Source organism: Plodia interpunctella, chromosome 12 (assembly GCF_027563975.2).
Source record: "Plodia interpunctella isolate USDA-ARS_2022_Savannah chromosome 12, ilPloInte3.2, whole genome shotgun sequence".
Classification (NCBI taxonomy): domain Eukaryota; kingdom Metazoa; phylum Arthropoda; class Insecta; order Lepidoptera; family Pyralidae; genus Plodia; species Plodia interpunctella.
The window spans coordinates 2,550,360-2,570,180 of NC_071305.1; the positions used below are offsets into that span (position 1 = coordinate 2,550,360).

The window sequence follows — 19,821 nt, forward strand, 5'->3', positions numbered from 1 at the left end:
TTGATGCTAAATACATACTAATACCGCATTTGAAATTACTGAAATCCTTTTTGTACAACTTTTTATTTGCGGTTTTTGACTCGTGCAATTTTAGCAGATTATTTCATCATAATCGGTAATAAAACACTTGAGGTTAATTTAAAAATATTTCTCGTTGCCGATATTACAAATGTTTTCACAATCGTGTCTTTATTGTGTAATAAATAATATACAATTGAAAAACCATTGTGATATGATTGTAATTTAAACGACATTATAATCGACACTTTAGTTCCTTGAACCGAAAGTGGCCTATTAAAAAGAGAGACGGAGTTGCGGTCACGTGCGTTTTTAACAACTAAACTTTCGCTATTCAGACTCTGTGGCTCGTATTTTGCGGGAATAGAGAACGCATTTCTAAGTTTCTTTTAGGAGAGTTAGAAATAAGTTCCTTATCTTATATAGTACCTAGTTTTGACATATACCTGGATAAATATAAAAATAGAACTGTGACAAGTTTTGACTATAAAGACGGAACATGTATTGACACTTTATTATCATATTAGTTACTATTTGTTCTCCCCGTTCGTGGTAAGTTTTAAAAAACGATTTCCAAATTGTCTTAGAAATTTTAATAATAAGATAACTTATGAATAAAATGTAACAATTATTATTTTGTCCCTGTATTTATACGGTGAATAATCGAATAAAGAGTTCTTTCACTAATTATCAGAATTTGCACACAATCGTCTGTAATTATGTAAGCTAGAAATCTATGAGCAAATGAATTAAAAGCCAAACGTGAACCTGTGGTTGGCAATCACGACATCAACTCTAACAATCGCGAGGTTACAGGAAAACCATTTAAGTCGCACTGTTTTCGCCCCGATTCGTGAAAAGTTTGTCACCATTCACACAGCGGCGTAATAAAATACTTACAATTTAATATTTCCATAAGACACGCGATACGCCCTCTACTGAAATAACCTCCGTATTCTATTCCCACCTTGAGTCCTACCAACTTTTTAAGTCTATTTGAGGTCTTATAAAGTAAATAGAAAAATAAATTAAGAATAAAAAAATTAAAGTAAATAACTACCTATTTACATTTATTTTTTTATTGTGTTTAGATGAATATTGCGTTGGATCAACATTGATAATGTTGCCATTTGTTTTTATCGTAATGTTGGCTTAAAATTAATTAAAAGGGAGTTAAAGATATAGGTCGTGTGTCTTTCTTTCTTCACTTATTTTCGTAATGATGGTCTTGGTTTTTATCTGCGAACAAGTTGTACCCGAATCAGATTTGTTTTCAAACTTTAGAGGTAAAAGAAAAATTTTAATTTTGACCTTACCAATCAGACACCGAACATCCTTAGCGAAGATCATTTTTTCAATATCAAACTGTGTAAATGCCCTCAAACAGATCTCCCTCTAACTGTTCTAGGTTAACCGTCGCCATTTCTGAAAGTATAATGGGAATCTCGGATTAAACTAAGTTTTAATTAGTTGCAATAGTGAATTGGAAAAGTAAAGGGGTTTTCGGAGATTCATTTGGAATTCTAAATGGTATTTAATGCGTAATCAATCCTTATTAAGTCTTTGGCTACGCCTAATGATCTAATTACTTTTTTTCAATGACTTTTTAATAGAATGGACTTAAGGGTAATTTTTATAAAATTGGATCAAAAACTTTATTTAAAGAAAACCTACAAATTAATTTTATTTTGTGTATATTATAAATGCATTTTTTCGCGGTGGATCGGCAGTAACTACTTCCCTAGATATTTTTAAAATACATTATTTATATAAACAACTAGAGTAGTAACCAAACTGCATAGGTACCTCATTTACATTTATTTCTGCCCACAAACAACAGTGCTTGCATTATTGTGTTCCAGTTTGAAGGGTGAGGGAGACAGTGTCATGACAGGATACATGATGGGCTGCACGCCTGTTTGCCTGATTGATAGTAAAAAAAAATTGTCACAAATGTACAGTTTATGACAATTAGGTAAAATTGCAGATTTATTTTATACTTAATAATTTCAATGTCGGTCTATTTTTGCGATAGTCAATGATATCTTCTTTGCGATATTCAAACTGGGATTACCAGAAACTGCGCATTTAAATTGATCCCGATTGGTGGGATTTTCATAGCACCGATATTTTATTTAAAGACTTATGTTAAATGTAAAATTGCGTGATAGCTTAATACACCACGAATTAGTTCATTCAAATTGCCTTCAACCAATTGATTAAAACGTGACGCCGTTTCTAAAACAGACCTCAAAATTAGCAATAAATTTACGTCCTTCTCTATACATCGGCACCGTCAAGAGCCGTGAAACAAGAAGATTGCTATCAAATCAAAGATTACGATTATTATGATACTTAAATAGAGACAGGTTGCTAGCCGATAGAAAAATCCTAATTACTATTTACCAATAATTGTGGCTCATAAACATGAAAAGGAACGAATATGACATTAAAACGTACGTAATAATTGTAATTTTAATTGGCACGAGGATATTATAAAACCTCTTTAACTACACTGTAACAGGGCAAGGCCCGTGCGTGAAATGAAGCGGCTCTAATAAAAATACATGCACGTTTTATGTCCGCCCATTTGTATGGAAATGAGTACGTTTAATGTACACATTCAGTTTTATTTTACCACTAGTTTGTTTTGCGTTACAATGTTCACGAATTTCCCTTGATTGTTGTTATGGTATTTGAATATTGTATTAGCTAGATAGGACAAAACTTTATGTATTGTGTGATGCTCTCAAGCGTAGTACCTACATAAATTCGTTTCTAACGTCGTTTCAACGTTTGGTCGTTCTGAAAAGTTTGTAGACGCGAACGAATATTAATTTAAAATTTTTAAAAACTCGAAATGGAATATATGGAGTATATAATAAGTGACGATAATGTCTCTAGTAGGTTTTCAAAACATATATGTTGGTAATGCGTTCATTAGTTCTCCTAACGACTTTTTTTCGTGTCGACTTCTGTACACTTAGTTATCGATAGTTATTCGCTGAAGGGGTAATTCAGAAATATATTTTAATGCTAACCTCTTGCAGCAACAATTTATGCATAAATTGTTGCTGCAAGAGACATTTTCACTTACTCTGTATTATTAAAAAAATAATAAGTAGGTACCCACTTTTCTACCTGTTTTTTTTTATTGTTATGGATGTATGATTATGGCAATAAAATGAATTTATTTATCGCATTTAAATTAGTTCAAACCCAGAACTCTCATCGCAATAACAGAAATCAGACGATGTTTTCATAGCATCTGGCAACGTACGTAGTTACACATCCTGTAATAATATTATTAGTGGCCTGTTTGTGCTCGGCTTTGAGACTCACTGGGTGGAAATACCGGTATTTCAGTTGTCAATAGGGGAAGATCTTCGAAATCTTCGTAACTACTCGCCTTTATTGTTTTATCCCGGGAAAATAAAAGGTTATTGAGTTAGAAGTGACGGAAATAATGTTATTGATTTCTCAAGCGTAACATTCCCACATTCTTGTAATTTATAGGAATAATTTTAATACGTACCTATGTATGTACGTAAAACAAGACTTGCTTTCCATGTTTTTTATTTAAAAAAAAAAACTTGCATGTTTGCCTTCACCAGGAAGCAAGGAGGTGGGCGATGAAAATTACAATCGGTATACAAACTCTGTGGCACGAGTAGGAATCGAAACTGGGACCTTTCGATCACAGGCGGACGGTCTTAACCATTGGGCCACAACCGCTTCCATAGTACAAAATAAATCGGGACTTGTTTTTAAAGTGAGTTTGAAAGAGCTCCAAATCTCTTCACTACGTGCGAATCTCACTCATAGCGAACATGATTCCTTTCAAAGGCTGGATTTCGGGTCCTTTAATCAAATCGGATAGCTTCGGGCTAAGCCCGTACTAAAGCGATTTTTTCAGGATCCTTTCCACTTTTCCATCAGATTGGTGATTGATCTACTGGATATAATTTTGGTGATTTACCTATTCGCGACATTGTTATTTTTAATAAAAGTGAAGTTTTTAGTTTGTATACATTTCGCGGTTCTTTCCTCAGCCGTTGAGCGTCGGAGCCCAAGTTCCACTAAAATGAAAATTACTATCACAGCATATTATTCAATAAAGTTCTCCGGACGCGTCTGTCTGTTTTATGTTTGCTATAAAAACAAAAACTACATAACTGATATTTATGCTCGAATAGCGGGCACAAAGCACACATAATTTGGTTAAACTACGGCGGCCACCGATAAGGCGATAAAAATGGCAGAACACTTTTTAAATATATCGTTGGAATGACATCGACACGCCAAAAATTAAGATTTATGCTTATTATTGTATTTTCTCGCACTTGACGATAATTCTACAAGGTCTTCCTACGTGACACATTATAATTATAAAACAAAGACGCTTCCCGCTGTCTGTCCATATGTATACTTAGATCTTTAAAACTATGCAACGGATTTTGATGTATATTTTTATAATAGATAGGGTGATTTAAGAGAAAGGTTTGTATGCATATAATATGCATAATATTGTATGCATATAACATGCATTATATGCCAGGACGGGTCGCTATGGTCGCTTACTCATATATTATTGCGAGAAAGAAATATAGAATAATTTACTACCAATAGTAGTAACATTGTAGTTTTACATTGGCTTCAGAGTGTCGTAAATCATGTTGCAGCCGGGGCGGCCATTAAAATGGTGTCGAACCTCGCCTGGCTCTGCAATTACTGTCAATCACCACTGAAAAATCTTAGTGCTTCACTTGCTGACGGATTTTGAACTTTATCATTCATATATAGGATTGAAATTTCTAATGGAGTTCTTCAAGTTTTGATAGTGTATAAACACTGGCGAAGTAATGTGTAGTAGTGTGATGTAATATCACGATATACAGCCGGGTCGCTGTTAGGATATGGTATCATTTTTAAGGTTCCGTAATCATAGTCAAAACCATATCGCTTCGAAATTTATTTTGGAAATATGGATAATAATAATAGATTAAGGGGCACACGACACATGGGTCTTGGCAAGCGTATGTGATAGAAGGAGCAATGTTCAATTAAACGTCAATGCTTAGGAGCAGTCAAACCAATACTGTTTATTTCTATTTTCTCTACACTACTTGTTTACATTAAATTATAGGGCTGTGACTTAGATACGAATATCACGTGCATACGAAAATCAAGTAATTGTATTTTCAGAGTTGGTCTTTATTTAAACCATAAAACATATAACATTTATACAAAAATCAAATAGTTGAAAAATAAACTATAAATAAAAATAATCTTCCAACGCACCACAGAGAGGCAACGTGCCCAAGACACTAGCAGCGTTTCTTCGCTGTATTGCGAGAGTCACACGCTGAGCAAAAAATATCCAGCTCTCAAATCTCCTGTTGCCTCCATGAGGCACGTCGTGATGTCTATTAAAAATAATTTTGCCTCAAAACCCCATGCGCCCATCGTTTCCACGGCAAAGGGTAAAAACTAATAATTATCTACTACACCTACATATTTTTGTCTTTTGCCGGCCTCCGCCGCACCGGCTGCCGCACCGCCACGTTAAGAGATTGATGGTAAATGAGAAGGGGCCACACATGTGGCATCCCAGACTAAACTTCTTCCCAAACGCCAAGGAACAAGGGATAGCCCGTCTGAACGCTTACCATCAGTACGGTTTCTTCCATTTGGCTCCAAAATTGAAGGAATGCCAAAGACGCATGACGAGGCATTCGACCCGCACTTCTCACACAAGACAGACCATGATGGCCTAAATTGTCCACGTCCGCACCACAGCGACAAATGTGAGGTTGGTTTACTTTGGCACCCAAACGAAGACCCATGGCTATAGTGAAAGTGTTGTTATCCAATAAAGTGATTGTATTGAAAGAAGACGAGATAGATGTTGTTGTAAGAAATTTTCTGGTGTGAAGACTGGTATTTAAAATGACGGCCTTAATTATTATTACTTATGCAAAATATTTATTTCAGAGTCCACGATGCGATTCAAAAAGGTTTCATTTCAAATACCTATTAGCAAAAATATATAAAATCAATAGCCTAACTCCGTAATTGAAACCTTATATCCACCGGATCAGTTGTAAATGCTGGCAGGTAGAAAACAGACTAGACAAAGGAATTTTCGAGCGAATCCACGTCCCGTTGTCACTGCGTTAAATAAAGAATGACGTACACTATACTGGGCGGCCTTAAGAATTTCTTGTGGCTTACTCTCTTTCATCGCATGTTCTCGATTTTGTTCGGGGCTGTGAAGCTGCGTAGCCCGGAGTCAGCGTAAAAAATTATGGTATTTTTTTTAATATTGGGCTGTGATTTTACAACCGGCCGCCTGCCTGACGTCCACCCGACTTGGGAATGCTATTGTTGCCCATTAGCTGGTTTGACTATGTCTCCCTTTGTCACCTCGTACGGGAGACCCTTTGACGTCCTTGAGAAGATATGGTGTGATCCTATTCTAAGGCAATTAATATCATCTTAAAGCAACATTTTTATTATTTTATAATTTTCAATGAATTTCAGAGTGTAGAAAATGGTCATTATGATATATATAAATACCTAAATGTAAGTTTATAAGACACTTTATTCTTTTAACTTTGGTCACTTTACAAGTTCACTTAGGGTGAGTTGAACCAGTCAAATTTGACGTTCACTTTAACCTGCACGCCGATGACAAAATGGCGTATTCTTGCGTTTTTATAAACAGGTTAAAGTTAACGCCAAAGTTGATTGGTGCAACCCGCCCATAATGATTTTATGGAAGAGGATTTGAACATTTTGAAAGTCGACGAAAAATTGAAGTATGTACACTTCAATTTTTTTACACTCACTTCACTTTAATTGTGTACTCGGGACCTTAGTTCGAACATATTCAGTATGCGCCTCATTCTGATGCCACAGCCGGCTCCGGTGATATTTAAATAGTCATTCATTAAACCATACTTTTAGATTTGAATTAGAATGGGAGTCAAAACCACATTTTGACTTCTTTAGGTTGCCAAACTGCAGTCACAGTCCTGTGTTACCAGTGTTATAAAATATGAATATTGATCAACAAACGAAACTTGTTTTCGAACTTGCTAAGAATGCAACTTATATAAACGTTATAATGTTTTTTACATAAATTACTTCCGTGTGTTTATTGTTGCAATTTTTTTATATCATAATTTTTCCCTAAAACCATTGTCAAATAGATTAATCGATCGAAAAGTGTTAAAGAAAACTGAACACAATTTCTAATCATTAGAAATTCAGAGCAATATTGTTAATTTATTCATAACTATAAAATTAACACAATTCTAAGTGACTTATCACCGAATTGATCTTCAAAGCCTCAAACTCCAGTTCAAGCCTATAATAACCCATTAACACCAGAAACTTAGAACACTCGCAGCAATTTATGGGTCAATTTCGATCCATAAATTGTACGAACATGAATTGAGCGTCGAAAACAAAAAGTGTAAAACAACACTAAATTTACGACTGAAACACAGTCTCGTTTAGCTCAAAATAGAAATATGTTTCTTTACATATTTTCGTTATTACGCTTCCAAATCAATGTTAATTATTTAAAATACATTATCTGAAAAGACAAAAAATTAGCAGATATTATATTGTATAAATGAAATCAATACTGAAATTGAAAAATCAGACACTTTACACGAAACAACCGGGACTTTAGGATCCATTCGTTAAACGTACAAAGTCGAAATGTATTTACACAAAATTGATTTATGAACAAAATAATAAAATAAATAGTGTTTCAAATCCATTATTAATTTTTCTCTGCACTTTGACTAAACGGAACATCTTGGACTAAACGAAAATATTTGATCGAGTCTCAACCGTCGATTTCGAAATTCGGCATCCATTGTGCCCCATCACCAGAATCGATTCTAGAATCGAGTCGCAAGTGAATTGTAAATTGTGCCATGCACTGAACTGTATTTTGCTCTGCAGTCTCAATCGCCTCGATTGAATAAGCAACTGATATCGAGTGGACTCGGATTCAGGACAAAATCGACTGACGCTCCAGTTTTATTTGTCTGAATGTGTACGTGAATGCCTTTTTTTTAACAACAAAGTTTTAGATAACCGTTTCATTTGGCTTAAACGAAATAATAGTTAGAAGCGATTTTTTTCGGAACGAATTAACAAATTTCGTCCCACAGTTTTATACTTAGACATAATTCGACACTATTCACCCAATGGGCATTTTTCCTCATGATGTTACCCCGTACTTACGATATGATGACAACTATAAGGATTCGAAGCTGGAAACATTCGATATTTTGCAATATTGTCAAACCAATTCCTACCATACCTGCATAATATCAATCAATGAACATTTATTTTTTAAGATTACAGTGTGAACACCAAGTGAAACACAAAAATCCGTCCAAGCTCATAGATTAAATAAAAACGAAAACAGGAAAAAACTTAACCTTCATAACAACATAACCTTCCAATATATTGTATAGTAGATCTAACTAGTTCGAATAACCGAACTTCTGCTACCATAGTATCACGTAATTCCTTACTATAACTTTATGACGCCTTCAAAGACGGGCCAAACATACAAAATCCACTGAAACCGGCCCAAACAAAGCGAGGATTACCACGCATTCACGTAATGATGGAACTGACAATAATTTAACCCTAACAAAGCGTGACCATAGTCCGAAGGCCCGCCCCTCCAGATGGGGGTACAATAGACCATTGTATGATATTTGACGATGTTTTTGATTTCTGCGCATGACTTTCGTGATATAGGGTTACTTCTGATAATAGGGCTTAATTTTCTTTTCAGTCCTTTTTGTCCGTTTTGGGCAATTTATTATGAGTATTACGAATGGACAATAAAAACAGTTTTCTATTTTAGCTAAATAATTAATAAGTATTTTCCACCCTGGTCCGCGAGCGTAGGAAAAACATAGTATGCGCGATGATTATAATTTTCTTGTCGCGCGGATTGTAAAAGTTAATCAAGGGAAAAGGCTATAATCTGGAGTTTCTTCACAAAGGCTTGCCTTTGTGAATAAACCTATTCACCAAGCCCGTCATATAACTAAATGTGGCTCTCTGGGCTCTCATCTGTCTATCCTGTAAGATGTATTTATAATTCTAAGATCGTCGCCCTACTGAGAGGGCTATCAAGCTAAGCATTACTACTAAGTAATGCTAAATGTAAAGTACTAACTTTACTTCGAAATTACTCTCATTTCCATGTAAGCTATAAAGAATTTGACGCACCGGCTGCTCCCGTGTTTTATAAGTTATCGATAGGTCCATAAAAATATTGAAAGCCAATTATATATTGTTATAACTTGAAATATTACTTTGCATCTAAAATATTTATAATCCCATCACATTTTCATTATTTTTACGAGCTGAAATTGTTCTGAATCTTTAAGTATGTTTTTACGATCCATTTCTAAATTTTTTGAACAGAATTCCTGATTATATTATATTTTTTTAGATACGAGTATAGTGAGGTAATTATTCTATCAATTTAAATGTAAAATTTATACCTATATACATATAAAACGTTTGCAAAAAGAATTTTCAGTTGTCTCCTGAGACACTAAAATGAAGAGATTGAAAATATAGAAAAGACGCTTCATGTGACTTTGTACCAATATAAAAGAGAAAAAAAAAATGGGAGCTGCCAGTTTCTTTTCATAAATACTGATGATGTAGAGGGTTAAAAAATTTTAAAAGAGATTTTCTGATAGTGTAATGTTTTGACATAGACTTGTTATAATATTACAGTGTAATATTGTAGGCATCCGCTAAGAAAGGATTCTTGAAAATTCATCCTCTAAGGGGGTAAAAAGGGGGTTCGAAGTTTGTATGGGGAAACTAGAAGAGTCGAAATATTTCACTGAAGGGACAATCATACGGGCGAATCCGCGGGAAAAAGCTACTAACTACGTTTAAACTATTACAATCTAGTCCAGATACAAGCTAATGAAGAATTATATTTTAGCCGAGTTTTATAAATTAATTGATTAAGAATGTCCCCTTAATAGATTAATTTAATACATTGGCCTTTTTAAATTAATCTATTAAGGGGAAGTCTCTCACCCTGTGTTCTACCACCTGACATTTGAAGGACCTGGAAGATATGACGATACACAGATATGACGAAATCCTGTTTCGGTGGAATTGTATGGACCTCATAAATTTAGCCAAGTTGACACGCTAAGAAGAAGAAGGGAGATTCCCATGTGAGAAATTTTATTGTTTCCTTCCAGTATGACACAGCTGGTAAAATTTTCTGTAAGCCATCAGACTCCATTGCGAAGTTAGCGTGTTAATCACCATACCACTGGGGTCATAATCGTAACTCTTCCGTATTTTCTTTATTTGTTTCCACGCTCTGTTTACGGTACTTTCTCTACTGAAGCTATTACGCACAAGGGCGCCGTTAGAAGGATACAGATAATTAAAGTCGGCTCTATTCATGTCTGTCCAGAGGTCAACAACTCACTTTAATTATTAAGTAAACACTAAATAGCCCGAATGTTATGAGTTTCATGGATGAAGTTTCAGCATTACAGAAGGTATAATCCGACAAAATAATGTTGGTATGGCACTATCCTTATTATCAAGTTATTATTGTTCTCTGCGCACCGCGATGCACGCGCCCACTAACCTGGCCGTGTCGCTTCTTAACGCCGTGATTGCTCAACTAACTTGCGTGGATAATATATTCCATGATAATTTTGAAAAGATTTTGTGTGCTTGTATAAATTATTTGTCATATTGTAATAGTAATTAATGTATATTTTTGGCTCACTGCACTGTACGCTTTGGGCGACTGTTAGTGCAGTAACTTTATAAATAAATAAATTACTTAGTGGTTGTTCTCGTTGACAATTCAAAGCTACGCGAAAGTGTCCGTTGTGTGAAGGTATATTTTAGTTTCCTATATAGGTAGGGACATATAGACTGGCCACTGCCTTATAAGTCCATACATTTGATAATTACGCTTCGCATCGCACAAAGCCACATAGTAGTGCTATATTTAGGCAATCATCCCCTACTTACGCCTTTCGAAGTTTCTTCGCTTTGACGAGGGTCCATAACGGTCATACAGTTTTCACCAACTTTGCCAGGGTTAAATAATGGGGCTTATTTACGCAGATTAGTCTATGCTGTAGTTTAATAGGTATTTAGTTCATTTTAAAGTAACGATAAGGTTGGGTTGCATCAATCAACTTTGACGTTAACTTTAACCTCAGAACAACGCAAAGTAATCGGCAGCGGTGGTGGCGTGCAGGTTAAAGTTAACGTCAAAATTAACTAGAGCAACCGAGCCTAGTGTTAAAATTTTCATGTTCACTAGATTAAAACTGGTGTAAGACACAGGCCAGCCTTAAAAAATATAAGATAACAATTTTATTTAACCTCGAATACAATAAAAGATAAACAGAGAGAGTGTACTGTGATAAAGATAAATATAAAATATATAAATAAATTCAAATAAACCAGACGTGTCTTTATTTTATTTGCTAAATAAAAATATTATCTACTGAACCGGATAACCCCAGGAGTGCACAAAATACAATTTTCCTATTCATATACGGAAAACGGCGGGAAACTCGCCGCAACAGCAAATAACATTTGTCAAAAACTTCGAAATGAAAAACCAATTTTAGCCGAATTCGGCTAGCGCACCCGTGGGTTATGAATTTTTATAGATTTTTCCACTTCACCTGGCCTTGATAAACTGCTAAATTTCAACTAAATCATTCTATAAAACAATTTAGTCGGAATAAAAATTGTTCTTGATGTATCAGCTTTTATTTAGCCCCGGCGCTGATGAACTGCGAAATATCATTTAAATCATTCTACAGAATTATTTAGTCGAACAAAAATATAAATATAATAAATCCATTTGGCTTTAATGTTTCCACAGTTTTTGTAACCTTTACATAATGTATGCCAATGCTGCGCAAAGATCTCCTTAGTTTTCCACTCACAGGTTACCTGTCTCGGTCCAAGGCAAAGTTGGGCCATTCTTAAATGCCTGAGTGCCATTATAATTATGTAGACCTAGGAGTAGTGGTGCGAATTTTTCAAAAGAATGTTTTCACAGTATAAATTAAAGAAATAAAAATATAACTTTTTTTTCAGCTATTCCGTAAATTGTCAAAGTTTGTGTGAATACCAGAAAAGGTATGTGATTTTAATGTAATTGATCTGGAATTCTGCATTTATGCCATATAAATTCATAACCGAAATTCTGCCAATCCAACACAACTACAGCAGTGCATAATAGGTAACGACCTGATCATACAATGCAGAACAAAGAAAATGGGCCAACCGTCCACCACATCCAACATCTATTACAAAGCCAATTGAGTTATTCCCTTCGGATCCACCAAAACTGATATCTACAGAGTTGGATATATTATATAATATTTTGATAGGCCTTCTGATCCACCGATACTTCTTCTGAACTATGTCAAGGAGTTAAGGGGTTCAAATCGGAATGTTAAGTTTAGACTTACCATTCCGATACTAATATAAAATAATCTAACCAGACTGGAAATTAGTTAAAAGTAATTCTTACGTTATTTTATCGAGGATATCTGTGCTAATGATCTGACAATATAAATAAATGCTGAAGATCGAAGGGAATACCTATTTTTGTATTCTTTCATCGCCGTCACTTCGTAGGTGAGAATGGAACCGACAAATTGCGCAGTTTTATGTTATTGCAGTGGATCGGTATCAGGGATCAGACTGGAACAACTCAGCGAATCAATACTAATCACTGGCCGTAGAATGCATCATTCAATAGCAGCCGACCAGAACTTTCGACGGACTAAATTAAACTGTCAATCTCCAGCAAAATATGGAAAACACCTTGTGCCCACGAATTTTGCAGTTGGCAACTTTTGGTTGCTAGGCGTATGTGGGCTGAGCGGTAACCTGTTAAAATTTGTCGGAAATCACCAAATTATAGAAAACTAAGAGGTTCGTCCCGGCTTCGCTCGGGTAAAACCATAATTATAAAGTTACCTATCTCACTTCAGGTTTCGTCTATATTTGTGCCAATTATCATCAATATCGGCTCAGTATTTTTTGAGTTTATCCATTACAAACAAAAAAACAAAAATGCTAAACTTTTCTCTTTATAATATTAGTATATTAGTATTGACAGTATTGGTTTTTATTTATATTGTTATCCTGGAGAACAAGTTTTAGCCTGGCCAACTTTAAGCCTGGACATATTTTGATACCAAATTTTCAGAGTTAATGCTGTATGTATTCACTAGTTTCGTTGCTAGAAAATATGAATGCACTTTAAAAAGTAAACACACTGTGTGCAATTTTTTTTTATTATATCTAAATGCTTGCATAGTTTAAGTACGACTTGCAAAGTATTATTCAAAGTAATATAAGTGCCTAATTGATATTTCATTAGATAATTACTCCAAGAACTGAAAAAAAACTTCATATAATATGTAAATCAGAATATTATAACAAAATAACCGTTATAGTATATTACGCGCTGAAAAATTTTACTAGCGAGTATATGAAATGTAAAATCATCTCAGCGACACATACATAATATGCATGATAATCCAAACCCAAGCAACATTTCTGTTACTAAGGTTCGGTGGAAAAAAAAACCATTTAAAACTAGAAGTTTAGACAGCTGACGAGCGCTAAATTAAACTGTCAATCACCAGCAAAATATGGAATACACCTGGGTGCAGCCGCGAATTTTCAAGTTACAAAGTTACATGTGGCCCGGGGAAAGTGCCGAAGTTTTTGCCCGTTAGTGTACGTGTTCATGTGAACAAAGTGGTATGATTTGTTACTTTTTTAAATTAAATATTCTCAGAAGAATGTTTGAGAACTATTTGTTGGTAGCTTTCTGAGAAATAATATGAAATTTAAAATTTGACTTCAACAAGTGACTGTAAAGATCTAATTTCTGAATGAATGCTATCACTTTGAGGTCTCTCTTTATAGTATAATGCCGGTACACTACTCGCCTCGCCTGTGTCAGTCCGGAAAATAAAAAAATAATACTACTAAAATAAAGTCTATGGAAAACGATAGATGGAATCTACAATCGTTTCAATTTCAATTTCTATTGAATTTTTTTTTTAATCGATATAAGTTTGTTTAAGTTAAATTGCTTGGTTTATCATGTACGGCGTAAAATAATGGCGCAGTCGATTATCTAATACTCAAACATATGCAATTAAAATTGCGTATTTAAACAAATTAAAGAGCTCAAAACTAAACTAAATGATAAAACTACGGATCTGTCGCGGAGAATAAAAAGAAATGTTAAAAATCCCAAAGAATATGACGAACTAACTTCTTAGCGTTATCATCTTTATGAAACTCGAGAAAATTTCTCCTCCGCCAAGTAATTAAAAGGAGCAAATATTTTTTTTCCCAGAGGGACTTTCAAACAATACTGCTCGCAGATTTTTCATGAAAAATCCTTTATACTGTGAAGTTAAATTAATTTTCATCGTTCAAAGGTTCCTTTATGCACTTTGTGTCAGGATTACGCAGGCACCCAAACTTTCATAATTTAATGTCTTACGGATTTTTAAAGATTATAATCAACTATCTTCCGCCCGCGGCTGCGCCCTCGTGAATTTCCCACGGGAGCAGTTATTTTTCCAAGATGAACTACTGTTCAGCTTGTAGAAGCTTGAAGTACGGATAGGATACTTCCTATCCGTACTTCAACTTATATAGAAAATTTCAACGAGATTGGTTGCGTAAATAGAACGTGAAGAGGTAACAAACAAACATTCTTTCACGTTTATAATAACCTTTTTTTCTGTTTTGCTTGATTCTAAATTGTTTATTAGAATAAAAGGAATTTATTGATTGCTATTTTAAACCAATCTATCTATTTAAAAAACCCGCATCAAAATCAGTTGCGTAGTTTTAAAGATCTAACCACACATAGGGATAGACAGACAGCGGGAAGGTGTTTTATACTATATAATGATAATTTACTTCATTTTATATATATTTGGTTCGCTAAATGGCTGAATAATGTGTAAGATTATTTAAACGAGTATAAATTAATTAACACAGCATGCACAATTTGATCTGCTCTCAGTCGTGTTGAAAAAACCTTAATGAGGTAATAAAAATGTGAGATAGTTTTCCAAAGAGACAATAAAATAAATGTGTGTTAGTGTCGGTGTTAGTATCCAGAAGCATATAAAATATAATAGAGAAGAGAATCATATCAAATAATATGATTAAGAGAATTTTTAAAAGTTTCCAGGAAATTTTATTAAAGAGGAAAAAAATACGAGTATGATTTTGACTCAAGTGAATGTCGAACTAAAACTTTATGATTATGCATCTCCAAAGACCGATGAATCGGAAGTTCATAAAATGCCGGAATTTATGATATAAGATACGTACGTAAGTTTCAGTTTTTCGCTAATATAAGTATAATAGAATAGCTTATTGAACACGGATATTGTGTTTGGAGCCGATATTCGATCTATGGATTTTTCAAACATTTAAATACAGCTACGTAGAGCTTTGGAATTTCTCAGTTCTACGCTTGGTCTTTGTCTACCCCGCAAGAAATAAAGACTTTACGAAAATTGACCCTTAGATTGTTTTTAATTTTTTTATTTTTTTTCATGCAGTCTTCACATGAGTCATATAGGGTGAATAGTCCGTTAAATTCAACGCGTATTTTAACCGGCGCGCCGCTGAAGTTTAGACAAATTGCTACTTACGAGTACTTTGCATTTTTCTGCGCACGTTAAAGTTAACGTCAAAGTTGACGCTGACCACCCTAAAATTCCTTAACAATCTAAAAATATCCTACCTCTATGTATGTTACAGCTGCCCGTATCGATCGTAATAAAGCTATAAGAAATATTATATCCTATCAAATTGGATATTTCGTGCGTTCGTTACACCAGTGAGTGATATCCTGAGTCATGCCACGCCTCATTTGACAGAAAAAGGGCTCAAACAAATCCCTCTTTAGCGTACCTTTTTATTTTTTGACGGTTATATGAGTAATGTAAGCCGGCCGATTGAAAAGAGGTATTTTAGGGATTTCTTGTTACTGAAAGATACGTTGTTATAAAATCCACTATTGTTAAAGGATTTACTGGCCTTGTTATAAATTAAATGATTTCCTATAAGAAAAATGTTAGTAGTATTATATTATCACATAGGTCTATTTGGAGTTCTACATAAGTTTTACTGTAAGACGATTGGGATGCAATTTACTCAATGGTCTACAAGTAAGTCTACGACATGCAATGATGTTTGTGTCAAAGGTCACATTTTTTTGTCATAAAACACTTGACCCACGCGAGCGGCCGTGGGATGCAGCTAAATAATAAAATTAGTACTTTAAAAATATACTCAACATTTTTAATCCACGATTAATTGACAAAGAACTCGTTAGAGCGCATATTCTGATTGTGGCGCCACTTGCAAGCCCAGTTCCAGCAAGACATGCCAGCCCACGGCTCGTCCGTGTAGAACACCTGCCCATTTTGGTACATGAACGACAAATCTGAACTCTTGTACGTCACGCCGTCGTAGCCAAACCTGAAGATGAAGTTCATTGAGAATATGGAGAAGATGCATCGCACGTCTGTCGTGGCTGGAATGAAGTAGCGATATGGCCCGCACCAGTACGACACTTTAGGTTCGTATTCGACAGATTCCGGGAATTCTTCGCGAGGATTGATCTTATATATGCATTGCGCATCGCTCCAGTTGTCGTCTGAATGGCAGTATAGACCTTGACTCGGATCTTTAGCTTGGAACTGCTCTGCATGAGGTCCTACGTACGTAGTTTCAGAATGGCGATGGTAGTAGCCATTGAAAGCAAAAGCACCTCTAAAAGTGTAGCAATGAGGCTTCCTCTCACTAGACAAGATCATTTGCGCATCTTCTTGGTTATGCGCTGATACGATATAATAAGATGTGCCTAAGCATTTGAATTCAGGGCTGGTGTAAAGTCCGAAGGGAATCTTGGCTTGCGTCGATTTTATCTTGGTTTCTGACGTGTCCATTTTCTTGTTCAGTTTCAGAAGTACCATGGACATGAGACAGGTGTCAGTGGCGAAGAGCAATCGCTTCAGATCTTTGATGTGGGTGTCAATGAAGGCGTATAGCTTTTTCGCGCCAGTTTCAAGGATCTCCTTTCGCTCAGTCGGATTGTGTGGCTCCTTCATCCTGCCGTTCATGTAACTGTAATACTCCTGGAGTCTCTCGAATTTCTCCGCCCCGTAGTTTCCACGAGGATTGATCTCGTTAGAGTTTGGCATGTTGTAAGGCTTCGTTTCGACTGTTGGGAAGGACAATCTTGCAAGCAGTTGGAAAGACGAGACATCGCTGCTGGCGACTAAAAAATATGATAAATAGGAAGCAGAATATAATAAAAATAGTGTTCGATACATTGGGCCGCTTTGTTTCACCGCCAGCTAATGACTGCCAAATTGGAACTCTTAGTTAATTGGAGTGTTTGTAATAAAATCTAGTTTGATACAAGTAATTGGGTAGTTATTCTTTTGGTTTACTCGGTTAGGTAGATAGGGGTTGAAAGTTATGTCAATAGTTTGAAATGTACTAAATTTGTAGATTGCATTTTATGGTATTAAAGATTAAGGCTAATATAACGTCCTTATTACTTATATGAAGTAAGTCCCTCTCAAAAAAATTAACTAATACTAATAATTAAAAAAAACTAAAATTTAACTCAACATATTTTTTCACTTCTCTTAAGATCTTTCTCAGAACTCTTTGTAGACGTTTTTACATTTCGTCAAACGTCAAGTCTTTAGAATAGGATTCATATGATAGTCTTGATTCATTGAATTCTTAAATAATGTAGGTAATTTAATTTGTTCAACAATAATATCTATGTAGGTCAAATGTATGGATTTTAACTGGAATAAACATGATTTTGTATACAAGTGGACATTGTCACACTTCAACGTATTATTTTTAAACTGTAAGTAGTTGCCTGTCATCTGAGCCACTTCAGAGTCTGTCGCTAAGTCTTAGCTTAAGCAATTAGTTTAATAATGATGCAATCAGAATGAAAATCATCAAATTATATTCTAGTAGATATGGCTGTTACCTATATATTGGATATTAATATTTAAGTCACGTAAACATACTGATATACATTAACTTAGATGTCACACCTTTATTTTTTAAACTGTAATGAACAAAGTTATAAGTAATGTGTACAAATAGTGGACTTAACCCCATTCTATGGCATTCTCTACCAGTCATTAATCTTTTGTCAGTGTTGCACAATTTTTTTCTTCCTTACACTACCCAAAGGTTACTACAACAGGTCATTTTGGGCGTCTTGAATCAACGCATCCAGTCGCCCAAGGACAGGTTACCGATTGGCTTCCCAATTACCCAAAAATCCATTTGTTCAATTGACAAAAAAGGACGTTGCGGCTAGCTGCAAAAAATAATACTATTGATAAATATAGGTACATTATATATCAGTCGTATTTCTTCATGGCTGAGGATCATGGACATTACATGGAATGAATCACACACAACTTTCTTGGCACTATTAATGGAGTGGTTTGCCATTGCCCACTCCATTTCACAAACAATGTGCAACCTGCAAACTAGTTGATGAACAACGATATTTTCCTTCACCGAAAGCTTATTAAAACTAACTACATATGAGTCAGATTGGTATACAAACTCTTATGACATGAGTAGAATTCGAACCTGGGAGCTTTGAGATCCACAGGCGGACGTCTTAACCAGACACCACCATCGTTTCTAACATCCAAGTCCAAGGTATTAATAAATATAAATCCAATTATTAATGCATGGAACAGACATTTTTACAATAAGGCCCAATACGATGCGGTGTCTATCTGCATTAGATGTCTGTGCGAAAAACAAAATATTGTAAAACCAACCTAAAGTAAGACCAAGTTCGGTTTCTTGAGATTACCTTTATATTAGGGTGCACCCATACAGCCCACTTCATGTTAAATAACCCTGCACCGGCATCTACGGGGAAGGAATAGTAGCAAAGTTGCAATGAATTTAGGTAAGTTTATCTGCTGTCGACTGTACATTGAGGGTAGTCGCTAATTGGGTGCAGGGAATGTCTCTCTCGGCAGGAATTATGAGGCCATTCCCCATTCTTGGTTCCACACTAGGGGTGTTTCATCTTATGGAGCTAACAGATATCAAAAAGGAAAGTTTATTCGTAAACGTAATTCTAAGTGTGATAAAGAGTTTTAATTTATTTATGACTAGATGTTGCCCAGGCCTTTGCTCTCGTGGGAATTTTGAGATGAAATATAGAATATAGCAATCTTGGATATTATAGCCTTCTAATGGTGAAAGAATTTTTGAAATCGGTTCGGTAGTTTCGGAGATTACCCGCCTCAAACATACAAACTCATGACCTCTTTATAACAATAGTATAGATATAGATTGGTTTTCTCTTTTTCATACGATGCGTACATAACAAGGGAAAAAGAGACAGGTAACGTTCATGTGTACGTGCCACTTGTCTGTATGTATCGTGGTAGCCCTTCAGATACTTTGTTGAAACTTATATCCAAGATATGTATGTTTGTGTTTTTAATTTACATTAAACAAAATAATATTAGAAAATGTTGTGAATAGCAGATAATAAATATATACCTACGCATTGTTTTAAAAAGCAATTTAAAAACCTGTTCCTAGAATTTCCCATATTACATCTCTCTGTCGCCAATTACCGACTATATATACTTCCGTCCGGTC

At 35.0% G+C, this 19,821-nt stretch overlaps 1 protein-coding gene across 1 annotated transcript; it reads right to left on the reverse strand.

The window, feature by feature from the left end:
- Positions 1 to 16,418: 16,418 nt before the first annotated feature.
- On the reverse strand, positions 16,419 to 17,522 carry LOC128674240 (uncharacterized). The gene has a single exon (XM_053752704.2). It carries the CDS (start codon positions 17,478 to 17,480, stop codon positions 16,455 to 16,457), a length of 1,026 nt encoding a protein of 341 aa, XP_053608679.1. The 5' UTR covers positions 17,481 to 17,522; the 3' UTR covers positions 16,419 to 16,454.
- Positions 17,523 to 19,821: the final 2,299 nt, after the last annotated feature.

Bases quoted from the DNA above. Each gene is read 5' to 3' on its own strand.
- LOC128674240 (XM_053752704.2), bottom strand. From the start codon at position 17,480: ATGTATCGAACACTATTTTTATTATATTCTGCTTCCTATTTATCATAT.